Genomic DNA, 16,061 nt, shown 5'->3' on the forward strand with positions numbered 1-16,061 from the left:
AGCTTTTTCTGCATCTATTGAGATGATCATATGGTTTTTCTTCTTCAGTTTGTTAATATGGTGTATCACATTGATTGATTTGCGTGTATTGAAGAATCCTTGCATCCCTGGGATGAATCCCACTTGATCATGGTGTATGATCCTTTTAATGTGTTGTTGGATTCTGTTTGCTAGTATTTTGTGGAGGATTTTTGCATGTATATTCATGAGTGATATTGGTCTGTAATTTTCTTTTTTTGTAGTATCTTTGTCTGGTTTTGGTATTAGGGTAATGGTGACCTCATAGAATGAGTTTGGGAGTGCAATTTCTTTGCAATTGTTTGGAAGAGTTTGAGAAAGGTGGGTATTAGCTCTTCTCTAAATGTTTGATAGAATTCACCTGTGAAGCCATCTGGTCCTGGACTTTTGTTTGTTGGAAGATTTTTAATCACAATTTCAATTTCATTACTTGTGATTGGTCTGTTCATATTTTCTATTTCTTCCTGGTTCAGTCTTGGAAGCTTATACCTTTCTAAGAATTTGTCCATTTCTTCCAGGTTGTCCATTTTATTGGCATAGAGTTTCTTGTAGTAGTCTCTAAGGATGTTTGTATTTCTGCACTGTCTGTTGTAACTTCTCCTTTATCATTTCTAACTTTATTGATTTGAGTCCTCTCCCTCTTTTTCTTGATGAGTCTAGCTAATGGTTTATCAATTTTGTTTATCTTCTCAAAGAACCAGCTTTTAATTTTATTGATCTTTGCTATTGTTTTCTTTGTTTCTATTTCATTTATTTCTGCTCTGTTCTTTATGATTTCTTTCCTTCTACTAACTTTGGGTTTTGTTTGTTCCTCTTTCTCTAGTTCCGTTACGTGTAAAGTTAGATTTATATTATTCGTATTTTGTTTTCTTTAGAGTCTAGTATGGTGGTACAAACATTGCAATAATAATAGTATAAATTTGTTCCAGCACTTTGGTTTGTGTTCAAAGTATTGTTATATTTAATCTTCTTAATAATTTTAAGGTGGTTTATTTCCATTTTATTGTTATAGATACTGTGACTCAGAAAAGTTAAGTATTTTGTCCGAGAGCACAGTCTTATTAGTAGTGAAATTTGAATTCAGACTCAGATCTATTTGACTCTAAAATTCATGTTTTACCATTAGTCTAGTCATTCATTCCACTCATTTTTTGAGTACCTACTATGTGTCAGGTACCATATTATTTCTGATTGAAAGTCAACATAGGGACAGTCTGAGGTCCAGCTCGGCGGGGAGGTTCGGTGGCAGGACGAGCCGGGAAAATGCCCGTGGAGGTGATGGCGGAAAGTTCCTTTAGTTTCAGAAAGTTGCTGGATCAGTGCGAGAACCAGGAGCTCGAGGCTCCAGGAGGAATTGCTATACCCCCAGTGTATGGTCAGCTTCTAGCTTTATATCTGCTTTATAATGACATGAATAATGCAAGATATCTTTGGAAAAGAATGCCACCTGCTATAAAATCTGCAAATTCTGAACTTGGGGGAATTTGGTCGGTAGGACAAAGAATCTGGCAGAGAGATTTCCCTGGGATCTATACCACCATCAGCGCTCACCCGTGGTCTGAGATGGTCCAGCCAATCATGGAGGCACTTAGAGATGCCACCCGGAGGCGAGCCTTCTCCCTGGTCTCTCAGGCATATACCTCCATTATCGCCAACGATTTCTCAGCCTTTGTTGGACTTCCCGTGGAAGAGGCTGTGAAAGGTGTCCTAGAACAAGGATGGCAGGCCGACTCCACCACAAGGATGGTCATGCCCAGAAAGCCAGTTGCAGGGGCCCTGGTTGTTTCCTTTAACAGGTTTATTCCCTTTTCAGAGCCTGCCCCCGTTCCACCCATCCCCAGTGAACAGCAGTTAGCCAGACTCACCGATTTTGTGGCTTTCCTCGAAAACTGACTTATCATTCTGAGTTCAAGATCCACCTTCAGCATCCTGAATACTGACAGAAAAATGTAAAATTTTTGTTTTCAGTTTTATTGGATGGATTAAGCACCTCAGCATTCCTTACTGAGTATGTGATAAAATACGTATATAATATAAAATATATTATATATATTTTGTCCTTAAACATGCTGAATGGTTGTTGAAACAATTCTCATTTTGTAATATTTGACAGTTTGGATGGAGCCCGTCAGTATTAGGCAGTCAGTTTATATTTCCTAGTGACTCGTGAAATACAGCTCTCCTGCTTCATGTAGAACAGTGGTTGTCAGCTGTTTTCTTCTGCCCCAGCACACAGCACACTCCCATCTCTACCACAGGTTGATAGTTACAGTGATACGTCTGGGGTTTGAGGAAGACTGTCCCCAGGGGCAGGATCTGAAGTGCCGGGGACTCTAATTCACCCCCTTTGGAGAATATGCTCATTTTCTCTCCCCTCCTGAGAATCACAAATATAAAATGCTGAGATAGAGCTGAGGAACAAAGGCCATCTCCCTAGTAAACCAGCTTGTTAACTTTAGATTTTTTTCTGAGAGTGTGAGTACATCCATTGCTGGCAGTGGAGGGCTTGCCATGAAAATGCGGCTTGTTAAAGACATTCATGAGAAGTATTAAGTTGTAATATTTCCTTTCAGAAGAAGGGAAACGTAAGTGTGGAATGCATTGTTTGGGAAAGAAGTGATTAAGTGATACACTTTGTACGACTGTCCTGCAGCCTCTTGGCTGCTTATATTTGGCCCTTGGGTCAAGTTCTGCCCTTTCGAGAAATACTGAACAAGTCTTTCATTTTTTGTGTGACAGCCCTCTGAATATTTGAAGTTGTTTGTTGTATCTTCAGGTTAAAACCACCCCCTAGTTCATTTATTCTGCATTTGTTCAATAAATATTTAATTGAATTTTTCAACTGTTTTTTCTAAGGTAGTTTCTAGAAGTTTCACTATCCTGTCTTCCTGTGGTTGTGTTCTAGTTTGTCATTGTCTCTTTTCAATTACAAATTTCTTAATTAAATAGAAATGACCTAAAAAAAAAAAAAAAAAGAAAGTCAACATAATCCTTGCACATATAATGCTTCCTCTCTTCTGGATGAGATAGCCATTAAACAAATAAATATAATAATAAGAATTATGTGTAGTTATATTGTAGTAAGTGCAGTAAAGGAGAAGGACAGGGTTTGCTGGGAATCAAAAACATGGAAACTTCATTTAGCTTCTTTGTAAAGTGACATTAGGAGGTAAGGATCCAGGATTGATGGGAGTTAGCAAAGAGTAGGAGGAAAAGCTGTATTGGCAGAAAGAAAAGGATGTCCCAAGACCTTGAGTGGGGAAAGAATTTAAAGTTCCCAGAGCTGAAACAAGGCCAGAGTGGCTGAAATGTAGTAACAGTCTTTGGGTGTGAGATGAGGCTTGAGAGAGAGGCAAGGTCCAATTTATTTAGGGCTTTGTAGGCCGTGCTAGGTTGGTTAATTGGCTGTTGCCTTAATTTTTCCTCCTAAACCAATGGCCATTTAGAATATAAACCATTTATAAGGTGATAAGTGTCTACTTCCATGAATTAGCTGATGGATATAGCTGGTATCTCTTTACCTCAGAGCAAGGTAGTCAGTCCTGAGAATCCAGCATCATTTGCTTATCTGTCTGCCCTGGAATCTATGCTGTCTCAGGTTTTTCTGATAAAAGAAATTGAGTTTTCTCAAAATGGTTAGTAGGTTTCATTGTATTGGTTAAAATAATACTAAAAGAACGATACGTTTAGAATACTATGTGAAGAACAATATACTTTAAAATTTTTTCTCAACTTCAGACATGCTGTAGATCGAACATGACATGCTGCTCTTCATTTTAGCTCTTTTTAAGGACCACTGAAATATACTATCTTTCAATGTTTTCTTCAAATTCCCTTTTTTTTAAAAAATATTTGTTTATTTGGCTGCGCTGGGTCTTAGTTGCAGCATGTGGGATCTAGTTCCCTAACCAGGGATTGAATCTGGGCCCCTTGCATTGGGAGCATGGAGTCTTAACCACTGGACCACCAGGGAAGTCCCTCCTTCAAATTTCTAATGTTGGGGCTTCCCTGGTGGCGCAGTGGTTGAGAGTCCGCCTGCCGATGCAGGGGACACGGGTTCGTGCCCCGGTCCGGGAAGATCTCACATGCTGCGGAGCGGCTAGGCCCGTGAGCCATGGCCGCTGAGCCTGCGCATCCGGAGCCTGTGCTCCGCAATGGGAGAGGCCACAATAGTGAGAGGCCCGCGTAACGCAAAAAAAAAAAAAAAAAAAAAAACCAAAAAATTTCTAATGTTGAAACATGTGTTTATATCTTTCTCAGTCTGAGGGAAAAGGCCATACCAATGCTGGAGATGCAATATATGAGGTGGTGAGTCTACAGCGAGAGTCTGAGAAGGAGGAACCAGTCACTCCTACTAGTGGAGGGGGCCCATTGTCACCCCAGGAGGATGAAGCAGAAGAGGGTAAGAAGTGAAATTTATTCAGTTCCCTCTCTTTACATAGCTGCTTTACTTATAATCCTGAACGCTGTGTGGTGTGTGTGTGTGTGCGCGCGTGCGTGCCTATGGGAGGGATAAAGCGAGGAGTGGTGATTCTCTGTAGTCTCTGCTACTCTTAGACTAGATTCTACTAGATACAGAAGAGAATTTGGTCTGTTTGGTTCCTTGGTTGAATACTCCCCAGTCCCACTTATACAACTATTTAAATTTGACAGCCTAACTTTGTTGTCTTGCTCCCTATTTTAAGTACTTTTGAAGTGTTTAATGAGAACTTTCAAATTCTCTCAAGTGTTTTTAGAATTTCAGTGATATTTCATGTTGTACTCCTCATTTGACATTATTCAGTTCTGACTTGTTTTTCGTTGTTGCCTTTTCACTTACCATTCACTTTTTGAAATACTAGCTGGTATCTTCTCTGTTTACTACTTGAATGCTGCTGAGAGATGCTAACCAACCTCACGAGAGTCACACTTCATTTGGCTCTGTGCTCAGTACTTTTTATAGAAATTAGAGCTAAATGACACGTCTTTACTTTTAACCTTTATATTATCTGCTTACAGGATAGGGTTTATTAAAAGAAAATTTCTTAATTTATGTTATCTTTGAAAAGGGCATTTTAGAATTCTCAGTCTTTCTCTCTATGAAACCATTCCTTTCTTTGATTGCCATAAAAATAAGTTATTTTTAGCTAATATTTGTTGAGTGCTTAGTATGCTAGACATTATTCTGAGTGTTTCATTTAAAAAATTTATGAAGGTATAAATTACATACAATAGAATGTACATGTTTTAAGTGTATGGTTCATCAAATTTTGACAAGTGGATATACATCTGTATAACAACCGCAAGAATCATGATGTAAAACATTTCCATTAACCACCCCTCCCTCCACCTTCCCCCCTGGCCAAATTTCCCTCATGCCCCTTTACAGTCCATCTTTTCCCCTCACTTGTGGTCTTTGTCAATCACTGATCTGTGTTCCGTTACCATGTTTTGCCTTTTCTACAATTTCATATAAAATGAATCATATAGTACAGACTTTTGTATTGATATATAGCATCTTTCACATAGCGTAAAACTTTTGAGATTTATATATGTTGTATCAATAGGTGGTTCCTTTTTATTGTTAGTCGTAATCTGTTGTAAAGATATGCCACGATTTGTTTATCTGTCTATTCACCAGTTAATGGTGAATTTGTTTTTAGCTATTGGCTATTAGGAATAGAGCTGCTATGAACATTTGAGTATGAGTCTTTGGTGAATATGTGCTTTCATTTCTCTTGGGTAAACACCTAGGAGTGGAATGGCTATGTCTTACAGTAAGTGTATGTTGATAACTTTGTAGGAAACAACTGAGCTGTTTTTCACAGTAGCTGTGCCATTTTCCTTACTGATGAGTCAGTTGCTTTGTATCCTTACCAACATTCGGCATTGTCAGTTTAAAAAATTTTAGCCATTCTAGAGGGTGTATAATCATTTCTTGTGATATTAAGTTGAATTTCTCTAATGACTAATTCTGTCGTGCATCTTTTTCTATGGTATTTGCCACCTGTTTGTCTTCTTGGTCAAGACTCTATTCAAATCTGTTGACCATTTTAAAATTGGGTTATTTGTCTCCTTGTTGATTTTTTTTTTCTTGTTGATTTTTAAGATTTCTTTATATACGTTGGCAAAGGTCCTTTATCGGATATGTTTTGCAAATATTTTCTCCCTCTCTGTAGTTTGCCTTTTCATTTTCTGAACAATATCTCTCTTTTTTTAACATCTTTATTGGAGTATAATTGCTTTACAATGGTGTGTTAATTTCTGCTTTATAACAAAGTGAATCAGCTATACATATATATATATATCCCCATATCCCCTCCCTCTTGTGCCTCCCACCCACCCTCCTGATCCCACCCCTCTAGGTGGTCACAAAGCATGGAGCTGATCTCCCTGGGCTGTGCAGCTGCTTCCCACTAGCTATCTATTTTACATTTGGTAGTATATATAAGTCCATGCCACTCTCTCACTTCGTCCCAGCTTACCCTTCCCCCTCCCTGTGTCCTCAAGTCCATTCTCTATGTCTGCGTCTTTATTCCTGTCCTGCCCCTAGGTTCTTCATAACCACTTTTTTGGGGGGGGGTTCCATATATATGTGTTACCATATGATATTTGTTTTTCTCATTCTGACTTACTTCACGCTGTATGACAGACTCTAGGTCCATCCACCTCACTACCAGCAATCCCACTACTGGGCATATACCCTGAGAAAACCATAACTCAAAAAGAGTCATGTACCGCAATGTTCAACTGCAGCTCTATTTACAATAGCCAGGACATGGAAGCAATCTAAGTGTCCATCGACAGATGAATGGATAAAGAAGATGTGGCACATATATACAATGGAATATTACTCAGCCATAAAAAGAAATGAACATTGTCTTTTGAGAAACAAAAGTTTAATTTTTGTGAAGTCTAATTTGTCATTTTCGGTTTTTTTTTTTGCTGTGCCGTGCAGCTTGAGGGATCTTGGTTCCCTGACCTGGGATCGAACATGGGCCCCTGCAGTGGAAGCATGGAGTCCTAGCCACTGGACTGCCAGGGAATTCCCTGTCAGTTTTTTTCCTTAATGATTTCTCTGTGATCTATTTAAATTTTTACATGTGGTTGGAAGTAATTTTTTTTTTTTGACTTAAAAACATTTATTATCTCATGGTTTCTGTGCGTCAGGAATTAGGCTTGTCTGGTCAATTCTGGCTAAGAGTTTCTTAGGAAGAGTCAGATATTATCTGGGGGATATAGTTATCTGAAGACTTCATTGGGTGGGGCTGAAAGCTTGGAGGAGCTTCCAAGGGGCTGATTCACATAGCTGCCAAAATGTTGCTGGCGGTTGGCAAGAAACTTCACTTCCTCTCCACATAGGCCTCCCCATGGTTCTCGTTGGGTGTCCTTATGATATAATGGTTAGCTTTCCCCAGATGGCAGTCCCCGAAACCAAGGTGGAAGTTGCAGTGCCTTTTATGTCCTAGCCTTGGAGTCACAGAACATTCACTTCCTTAGTATTCTAGTGATCACAGAGTTCAGCCCTTACTTCCATTATGTGACTCCATTATATTTTATATGACTTCCGGGAACACTTTTGTCATCTCTATCCCAGCCAACATGAAGAGGAAAAGACAGAGATCGCATGAAGGAGAATTTTGGGCCAGACGTGGAAGCTGTGCACATTCTTTTCTGCTAAACAAGAACCACAGGGGTGGTTGGGGAATATAATTGAGCTGTGTGCTCAGGAAGAAGAATAAACAGGTGTGACAAGTATCTACCAGAAAGTTACTTGAACACAAGATTTCAGATAATGTCTTGCAAAAATGCCATTTCCTTTAGAAATGAAAAAATATATGGAGCTAGAATTGGGAAAGAAGAAAAATAATAGAATGACTCAGCCCTACTCAGTAAAAATATATTATACAATTTAGTACCACATAATAATGCCTTTTATTCTAATTTAGTAAATAAAAATTCCTCACTTCTATTCACTAACTTAAAAGAAGGATAACTAACTAAAATGGATTAAATATCTGCTTTGTGTATATAATGTATTTGATATTTAATAGACCTAGTTTCATATTTTACTCACATTAGTCCTGAGAAATTACTATTATCGTCTTTATATTACATGTGAGGAAATAGACTAAAAAATTTTTAAGTAAATTATTCGAGGTCATAGGGCTAAAAAAGTATAATCTACAGGTGAAAAACTGAAAGCATTTCCACTAAGATCAGGAACAAGACAAGGTTGCCCACTCTCACCACTCTTATTCAACATAGTTTTGGAAGTTTTAGCCACAGCAATCAGAGAAGAAAAGGAAATAACAGGAATCCAAATCGGAAAAGAAGAAGTAAAGCTGTCACTGTTTGCAGATGACATGATACTATACATAGAGAATCCTAAAGATGCTACCAGAAAACTACTAGAGTTAATCAATGAATTTGGTAAAGTAGCAGGATACAAAATTAATGCACAGAAATCTCTGGCATTCCTATATACTAATGATGAAAAATCTGAAAGTGAAATAAAGAAAACACTCCCATTTACCATTGCAACAAAAAGAATAAAATATCTAGGAATAAACCTACCTAAGGAGACGAAAGACCTGTATGCAGAAAATTATAAGACACTGATGAAAGAAATTAAAGATGATACAAATAGATGGAGAGATATACCATGTTCTTGGATGGGAAGAATCAACATTGTGAAAATGACTATACTACCCAAAGCAATCTACAGATTCAATGCAATCCCTATCAAACTACCACTGGCATTTTTCACAGAACTAGAACAAAAAATTTCGCAATTTGTATGGAAACACAAAAGATCCCGAATAGCCAAAGCAATCTTGAGAACGAAAAAAGGAGCTGGAGGAATCAGGCTCCCTGACTTCAGACTATACTACAAAGCTACAGTAATCAAGACAGTATGGTACTGGCACAAAAACAGAAAGATCAATGGAACAGGATAGAAAGCCCAGAGATAAACCCATGCACATATGGACACCTTATCTTTGATAAAGGAGGCAGGAATGTCCAGTGGAGAAAGGACAGCCTCTTCAATAAATGGTGCTGGGAAAACTGGACAGGTACATGTAAAAGTATAAGATTAGATCACTCCCTAACACCATACACAAAAATAAGCTCAAAATGGATTAAAGACCTAAATGTAAGGCCAGAAACTATCAAACTCTTAGAGGAAAACATAGGCAGAACACTCTATGACATAAATCACAGCAAGATCCTTTCTGACCCACCTCCTAGAGTAATGGAAATAAAAACAAAAATAAACAAATGGGACCTAATGAAACTTCAAAGCTTTTGCACAGCAAAGGAAACCATAAACAAGACCAAAAGACAACCCTCAGAATGGGAGAAAACATTTGCAAATGAAGCAACTGACAAAGGATTAATCTCCAAAATTTACAAGCAGCTCATGCAGCTCAATAACAAAAAAACAAACAACCCAATCCAAAAATGGGCAGAAGACCTAAATAGACATTTCTCCAAAGAAGATATACAGAATGCCAACAAACACATGGAAGAATGCTCAACATCATTAATCATTAGAGAAATGCAAATCAAAACTACAATGAGATATCATCTCACACCAGTCAGAATGGCCTTCATCAAAAAATCTAGAAACAATAAATGCGGGAGAGGGTGTGAAGAAAAGGGAACACTCTTGCACTGCTGGTGGGAATGTGAGTTGGTTCAGCCACTATGGAGAACAGTATGGAGGTTCTCCATAGAAAACTACAGCTAGAATTACCATATGACCCAGCAATCCCACTACTGGGCATATACCCTGAGAAAACCAAAATTCAAAAAGAGTCATGTACCAAAATGTTCATTGCAGCTCTATTTACAATAGCCCGGACATGGAAACAACCTAAGTGTCCATCATCGGATGAATGGATAAAGAAGATGTGGCACATATACACAATGAAATATTACTCAGCCTTAAAGAGAAATGAAATTGAGCTATTTGTAATGAGATGGATAGACCTAGAGTCTGTCATACAGAGTGAAGTAAGTCAGAAAGAAAAAGACAAATACCGTATGCTAACACATATATATGGAATTTAAGGGAAAAAAAATGTCATGAAGAACCTAGGGGTAAGACAGGAATAAAGACGCAGACCTACTGGAGAACGGACTTGAGGATATGGGGAGGGGGAAGGGTGAGCTTTGACAGGGCGAGAGAGAGTCATGGACATATACACACTAACAAATGTAGTAAGGTAGATAGCTAGGGGGAAGCAGCCGCAAGGCACAGAGATATTAGCTCGGTGCTTTGTGACAGCCTGGAGGGGTGGGATAGGGAGAGTGGGAGGGAGGGAGACGCAAGAGGGAAGACATATGGGAACATGTGTATATGTATAACTGATTCACTTTGTTATAAAGCAGAAACTAACACACCATTGTAAAGCAATTATACCCCAATAAAGATGTTTAAAAAAAAAAAAGTATAATCTACAGAATTCAAACCTATGGCAGCCTTACCCTAAAGCGCATGAATTTTCATGACACACAAAATCAAAGTACAGGCATACCTTGGAGGTATTGTGGGTTCTGTTCCAGACCACTGCAATAAAGCAAATATCATAATAAAGTGAGCCACATGAATTTTTTGGTTTCCCAGTGCATGTAAAAGTTATATTTACACTACACTGTACTGTATTAAGTGTGCGATAGCATTCTAGCTAAAAACAGTATACATACCTTAATTAAAAAATACTTTTTTGCTAAAAAATGCTAACCATCATCTGAGCCTTCAGCAAGTTGTAATCTTTTTTGCAATAGTAACATCAAATCATTGATCACAGATGACCATAACAAATGTGATAATAATGAAAAAGTTTGAAATATTGTGAGAATTACCAAAATGTGACACAGAGACTTGAAGTGAGCAAATGCTATTGGAAAAATGCTGCCCATAGAGTTGCTGGACCCAGGATTGCTACTAACCTTCAATTTGTAAAGTTCACAATGTGTGCCAGAGCAGTAAAGCAAAGGACAATAAAATGAGGCATGCCTGTATTCTTCTTTAAACCACTGAATTGTAACTCCGCTTCTAATTGCTTAAAAGGTAGTATTTTTAGTATTCCCTTTACAGACAAGATATTGTAGATCTTACATTTTCTAGATCTTTTTTTTTTTTTGCGGTATGCGGGCCTCTCACTGTTGTGGCCTCTCCCGTTGTGGAGCACAGGCTCCGGATGCGCAGGCTCAGCGGCCATGGCTTTAATCAGCAAATATTTAGAAACATTCACTGCCAGGATCTTAAAATCATGTAGGAAGTATTGGATAGGCCATCATTTTCCAGTCTTGGCAGAGAGCTAAATTGGGCTCAAGCTTCATTTCTTTTTTTTTTTAATAGATCTTTATTGGAGTATAATTGCTTCACAATACCGTGTTAGTTTCTGTTGCACAACAAAGCAAATCAGCCATATGCATACACGTGTCCCCATACCCCCTCCCTCTTGAGCCTCCCTCCCAATCCTCCCTCTCCCACCCCTCCAGGTGGTCACAAAGCACCGAGCCCATCTCCCTGTGCTATGCTGTCAAGCTTCATTTCTGACATAGCCATTTTGACAAAGTTCTTTTGACACAGTTGTGTCAAAATGACTACCTCAAAATGTAAGGAATGAGGGGTAAAAGAGATTTGAGAATATTCCTGAGGTTAAAGCAGTGGGGCTTGTAACTTAATTGGATGTCATGGGCAGCAGAAGAGAAGGGAGGAGAAAGAATCATAAATTCAATCTAGGTTTGTAGCTGAGGTGCCTGGATGGTGTGGATGCCAACAAATGAGATAGAGAACACCTGGGAAGAGTCGGTTTGGGGGTGGGGGTAAGATTTATTCAGTTTCAGACACTGATGAATTTGAACTCACTGTGGAACATTAAAGTGGAACTACTTTTCAGTTATTAGAAATAGTCTTAAATTGTGAGAGAAGTTTTACAACTGGAGATAAAGGTTTGAGAGTCATCAGTGTGAAGCAATGATAATGGCTGAAATTTCCTTGGGAGAAATGTGGGAGGGGGGGTTTAGAAGTAGAGTTTAAGAGATCCTTTAAGTGCAGCTAAAGGACTTATCTGCAGAAAAATGATCAGAACAATATGAGGAGAGCTAAGACAATGTGGTAATAGACTAAGGAGTGGAGATTCAGAAGGAAAGAGTGATGTGCAGTATTGACAAATGGAACAAGAGTTTCAGTATGATAAGTACCAAAAATTGTTAATTGGATTTGGTAAATTTGAGAGATTACTGAACCCCTCTGAGGGTAATTTTAGTAAAGTTGGGAAGGAAGCCTTATTGTAGTGGATTGAGGATTGACTAGAGGTGAGGAAGGGGAGAAGTTTGAATAGTGTTCAAACTATTCTTTCAAGAAGGTTGATGGAGAAGACGAGAAAAGAGATTGGAGTAAAAACATTGGGTTGCATCTGGCCAACAAAGGGCATATTTAGGGTGTAAGAGATTTGAGCTCATCTGTAGTAGGAAAGGGAGAGCTAAAAATAGTTACCCACCCAACACTTAACCTAACACTTAACAAAATGCATGCAGTTCCCTGACGTGCTTCTGTGTCTTTGCAAATGCTATTTACTCTGCTTAGAGGCTTTTTTCTACTTAAGGTCACCTGAGTAAGCTCTTCAACAAAGGCATGTTAGCAGTCAAAAGAAAATAGTGATTTTAGCATACTGGCAATTTCCGTAATTAGAAATGTTTAAAAATATTTTCTATGACATTTTTTAGTAGGTTGCTCAGGCAAATTACATTTAAAATGTGTTTAGTGCAGAATGGCTTGGGTGAGGAGCTTGGCAAATCTGCTCATCAAAAAGCAATCATAAATGTCAATAAAATTGTCAGAAAACAGCCAGTTAAGGTCTTGAGAAAGTGATCAAATTATATAAAAAATTGAGAAGCATTTATTTAAGAAAAACCACTGAACCTTGGGTAGAACAGTCTGTGGTGTTTTAGTGCTTGAGGCTGCTCCCATTCTTCTCATCCCCACCACTGGCTTATTATCGTGGTGGTTTTGCTAGGGTGGGGCAAGCTGTGAAAACTAGTAGCTTTGTTTTCACCCGTGGAAGGGACTCGATTTGGAGCAAATGTAGAAAAACCCCATATTTCTAGAACGTTGTTGGAAACAATAGTGATTTTTTTATGGCAAAAGAATGGGAAGACCAATGTTTTAAGTAGCATGAGGTTGTAATTCTGGTTGGGGAAAGCCACAGATTGACCAGAATTTTAATAAGGAGATTTAAGGAATGAATGGGCCTCATTAGATTCTACATATCACTGGTGGTCTGGGAGGCTGTGTACACATGCAAGGCTGTACACACACTCAGAACAGAGGGGTTCCTAGCTAGTCACAGATCCATGCTGGACGTGAGGCCTTGCATGTGTACGATGGTTTTGCGTCTCTCTTTTCTATTCTACGGAGAGGATGTGTTCCAGGTGGAGTATATGGGTGAAGGCTGATTCTCCCACAACCAAGCCTTTAGTCTTCCCCTGTCAGCAAGTGACAGCTCCTAGGCTCCAAATCTTAGAATCCAGAATCTGACCTCTCTCTGGCCCTGTCATTTCTTGTACTGGATTATTGCAGTACCTCCTAACGGGTCTGCTGCCTTCCACCCTTGTCCACAACCCCTTAGTCTGTATTCCATATCACCATAGTCATCCTTTTGAAATCTGTCAGATCACATTTCTTCTAAAAATCCTCAGTTGGCTTTTCATTTCACTTGCCAAAGTTCTTTACCATAGTTTACAAGGCTGTCTGTGATTTTGCTCTCTGCTTTTAACCTTTCTGACCTCATTTCCTGTCACTTTCTGCCCCACAAATTCCACCCTTATCCTTTGCTATTCTTCAAACACACCAGGTGTACTCTGCCTTCGAGCTGCTGCACTTGCTGTACCCTCTGGCTGGAACTCCTTGTTTCTTAGATTGCCACATGGGCCTCTCCTTCTTCTCTTTCTAATCTTTCCTCAAATGCCGACTTCTCAATGAGATTCAGTAAACAATATGAAAAATAATAAATGAAGGAATAAATAATAAATATATTTATTATAATAAAATTATAATAAATGAATACTATTTTTCCTTAAATAGCTTCAAAATGATTTCATACTGAGAAAGACTAGAAAAAAGAGGTAACATTTATGGAATTGCAATTGAAAATATGAAAAACATACATAAAAATTTCAATTTCTCCTTCTTTTTTCTTTTTTCTCTTTGTGGTACGCGGGCCTGTCACTGCTGTGGCCTCTCCCTCTGCGGAGCACAGGCTCCAGACGCACAGGGCCAGCGGCCACAGCCCACGGGCCCAGCCGCTCTGCGGCATGCGGGATCCTCCCGGACCGGGGCACGAACCCGCGTCCCCTGCAACGGCAGGCGGACCCTCAACCACTGCGCCGCCAGGGAAGCCCAATTTCTCATTCTTATATATGGTCTGAATAAGAACAAGTCATCAGATTTCTGTTTTTCCCTAAAAATTTTTCACTTCTGTTCTTAACAGTTTTTCACTGTTTGAAATGTCACCTTGCCTTTTGAAAATCTATTAGCCATCACCTGTATTAGAAAAGCTACAAATATCACAGAGTAGGAAGTAATAGTTTCTTTTCTTTTATAGATCAGAGACTTCATACATTTTCAATACACTTTATTATTAGTTCTGTAATTGACATTCTGTCAACGCAAATATCAAAAGTTAGAACTGGAGGTGGCATAGAAATGTGTTCCTGCTGGGGGGAATTGGAGTATTCTTTTATTTAATTATTTTCAGCAATTTGCCTGTCAAAGCAAAAGTGGAAGTTCAAGTCACTCTAAATTGTCTTACCTTAGCCTGTAATTTAACTAAAAAGGGATGCAGATTTAAAAGGACTAAAGTTGCTCTTAATTTCCTGGGAAAGATCTAAAATAAAATGAATTAAGGTACCTTTGCATATTTTTCAAATGCTGTTCAAAAAGTGAAGTGTGTTAAAGGGTATTAATTTGAATGCAAGGAATCTTAGCAGAAAGTTAAGTCCATCAATGCAACATTATAGGGATTACTATTATTTTTAAAAAATTATTTTATTTTTGACTGCGTTGGGTATTTGTTAGTGTGTGCAGGCTTTCTTTAGTTGCGGCGAGCAGGGGCTTCTCATTGTGGTGGCTTCTCTTGTTGAGGAACACAGGCTATAGGCATGCGGGCTCAGTAGTTGTGGCTCGTGGGCTCTAGAGTACAGGCTCAGTAGTTGTGGCCCACGGGCTTAGCTGCTCCACAGCATGTGGGATCCTCCCCGGACCAGGGCTCGCACCTGTGTCCCCTGCCTTGGCAGGCAGATTCTTAACCACTGCTCTACCAAGGAAGCCCTATAGGGATTGTCTTTAAATTACTTTGTCATGACTGCGCTACCAAGGAAGCCCTATAGGGATTGTCTTTAAACTACTTTGTCACGTTTATATACTTCCACAAGTTCTGAATTGCTCCTGCTTTTGAAACTTGAGGTGCACTTGGTATTACTTCCTTTGGATTTCAAACTGGCTTTCTGTTTGTTGACCTCAGAATTGTATTTAGTTACTCGTAAAATGGATAGTAAGTTACAAGAAGGCAGTGGTTGGCAAATATAGTGTGATTTCCTTTAAGACACATGCCCAAGTAATTGTAAAAGACCAGATTCACAGTAATATTAGGCAAGTTTCACACTTGGTTGTACTTTTTATGTTTTGTGTAATCTACATTTTTTGTTTTTGTGTTTGGATTGGTTAAATGCTATCTAGAAAAAAAATTTTCCCCTTGATCTGAGTGATGATTAGCTGTCTAATACTACTTCTAACTCATTTTGAGTAGAGAGCAAAATAGTCTCACACTCAACTAGAGGCTTATTTTCTTTTAATTTCTTAATTCATAGTCTGATTAGAGAAAAGATAATCACAAACAGCTTTTACTATAGAAATCAGTTTGCAAATGAAATTTCTTTATATTCAAATGAAAAGAAGATAGAGAGTATAGAAAAGAAATGAGTTTTTTAAGAAATATAATGATCATATTGCACTTACATGAGAGATAAGTGCTCATTAATGAAGTGCT

The 16,061-nt window shown here is 38.6% G+C and overlaps 1 protein-coding gene and 1 pseudogene across 2 annotated transcripts in view; both read left to right on the forward strand.

Moving 5' to 3' along the window:
* The window catches only part of RABGAP1L (RAB GTPase activating protein 1 like), a 619,828-nt gene that overhangs the window by 69,088 nt on the left and 534,679 nt on the right, over positions 1–16,061 (forward strand). For both annotated transcript variants that reach the window (XM_065882769.1, XM_065882778.1), the window contains exon 10: positions 4,279–4,420. In XM_065882769.1, the coding sequence (XP_065738841.1) occupies positions 4,279–4,420 (142 nt within the window). The remainder of the gene's footprint in view (positions 1–4,278; positions 4,421–16,061) is intronic.
* On the forward strand, positions 1,282–1,911 carry LOC136127321 (COP9 signalosome complex subunit 8 pseudogene; annotated as a pseudogene).

Source organism: Phocoena phocoena, chromosome 1, assembly GCF_963924675.1.
Source record: "Phocoena phocoena chromosome 1, mPhoPho1.1, whole genome shotgun sequence".
Taxonomy (NCBI): Eukaryota; Metazoa; Chordata; class Mammalia; order Artiodactyla; family Phocoenidae; genus Phocoena; species Phocoena phocoena.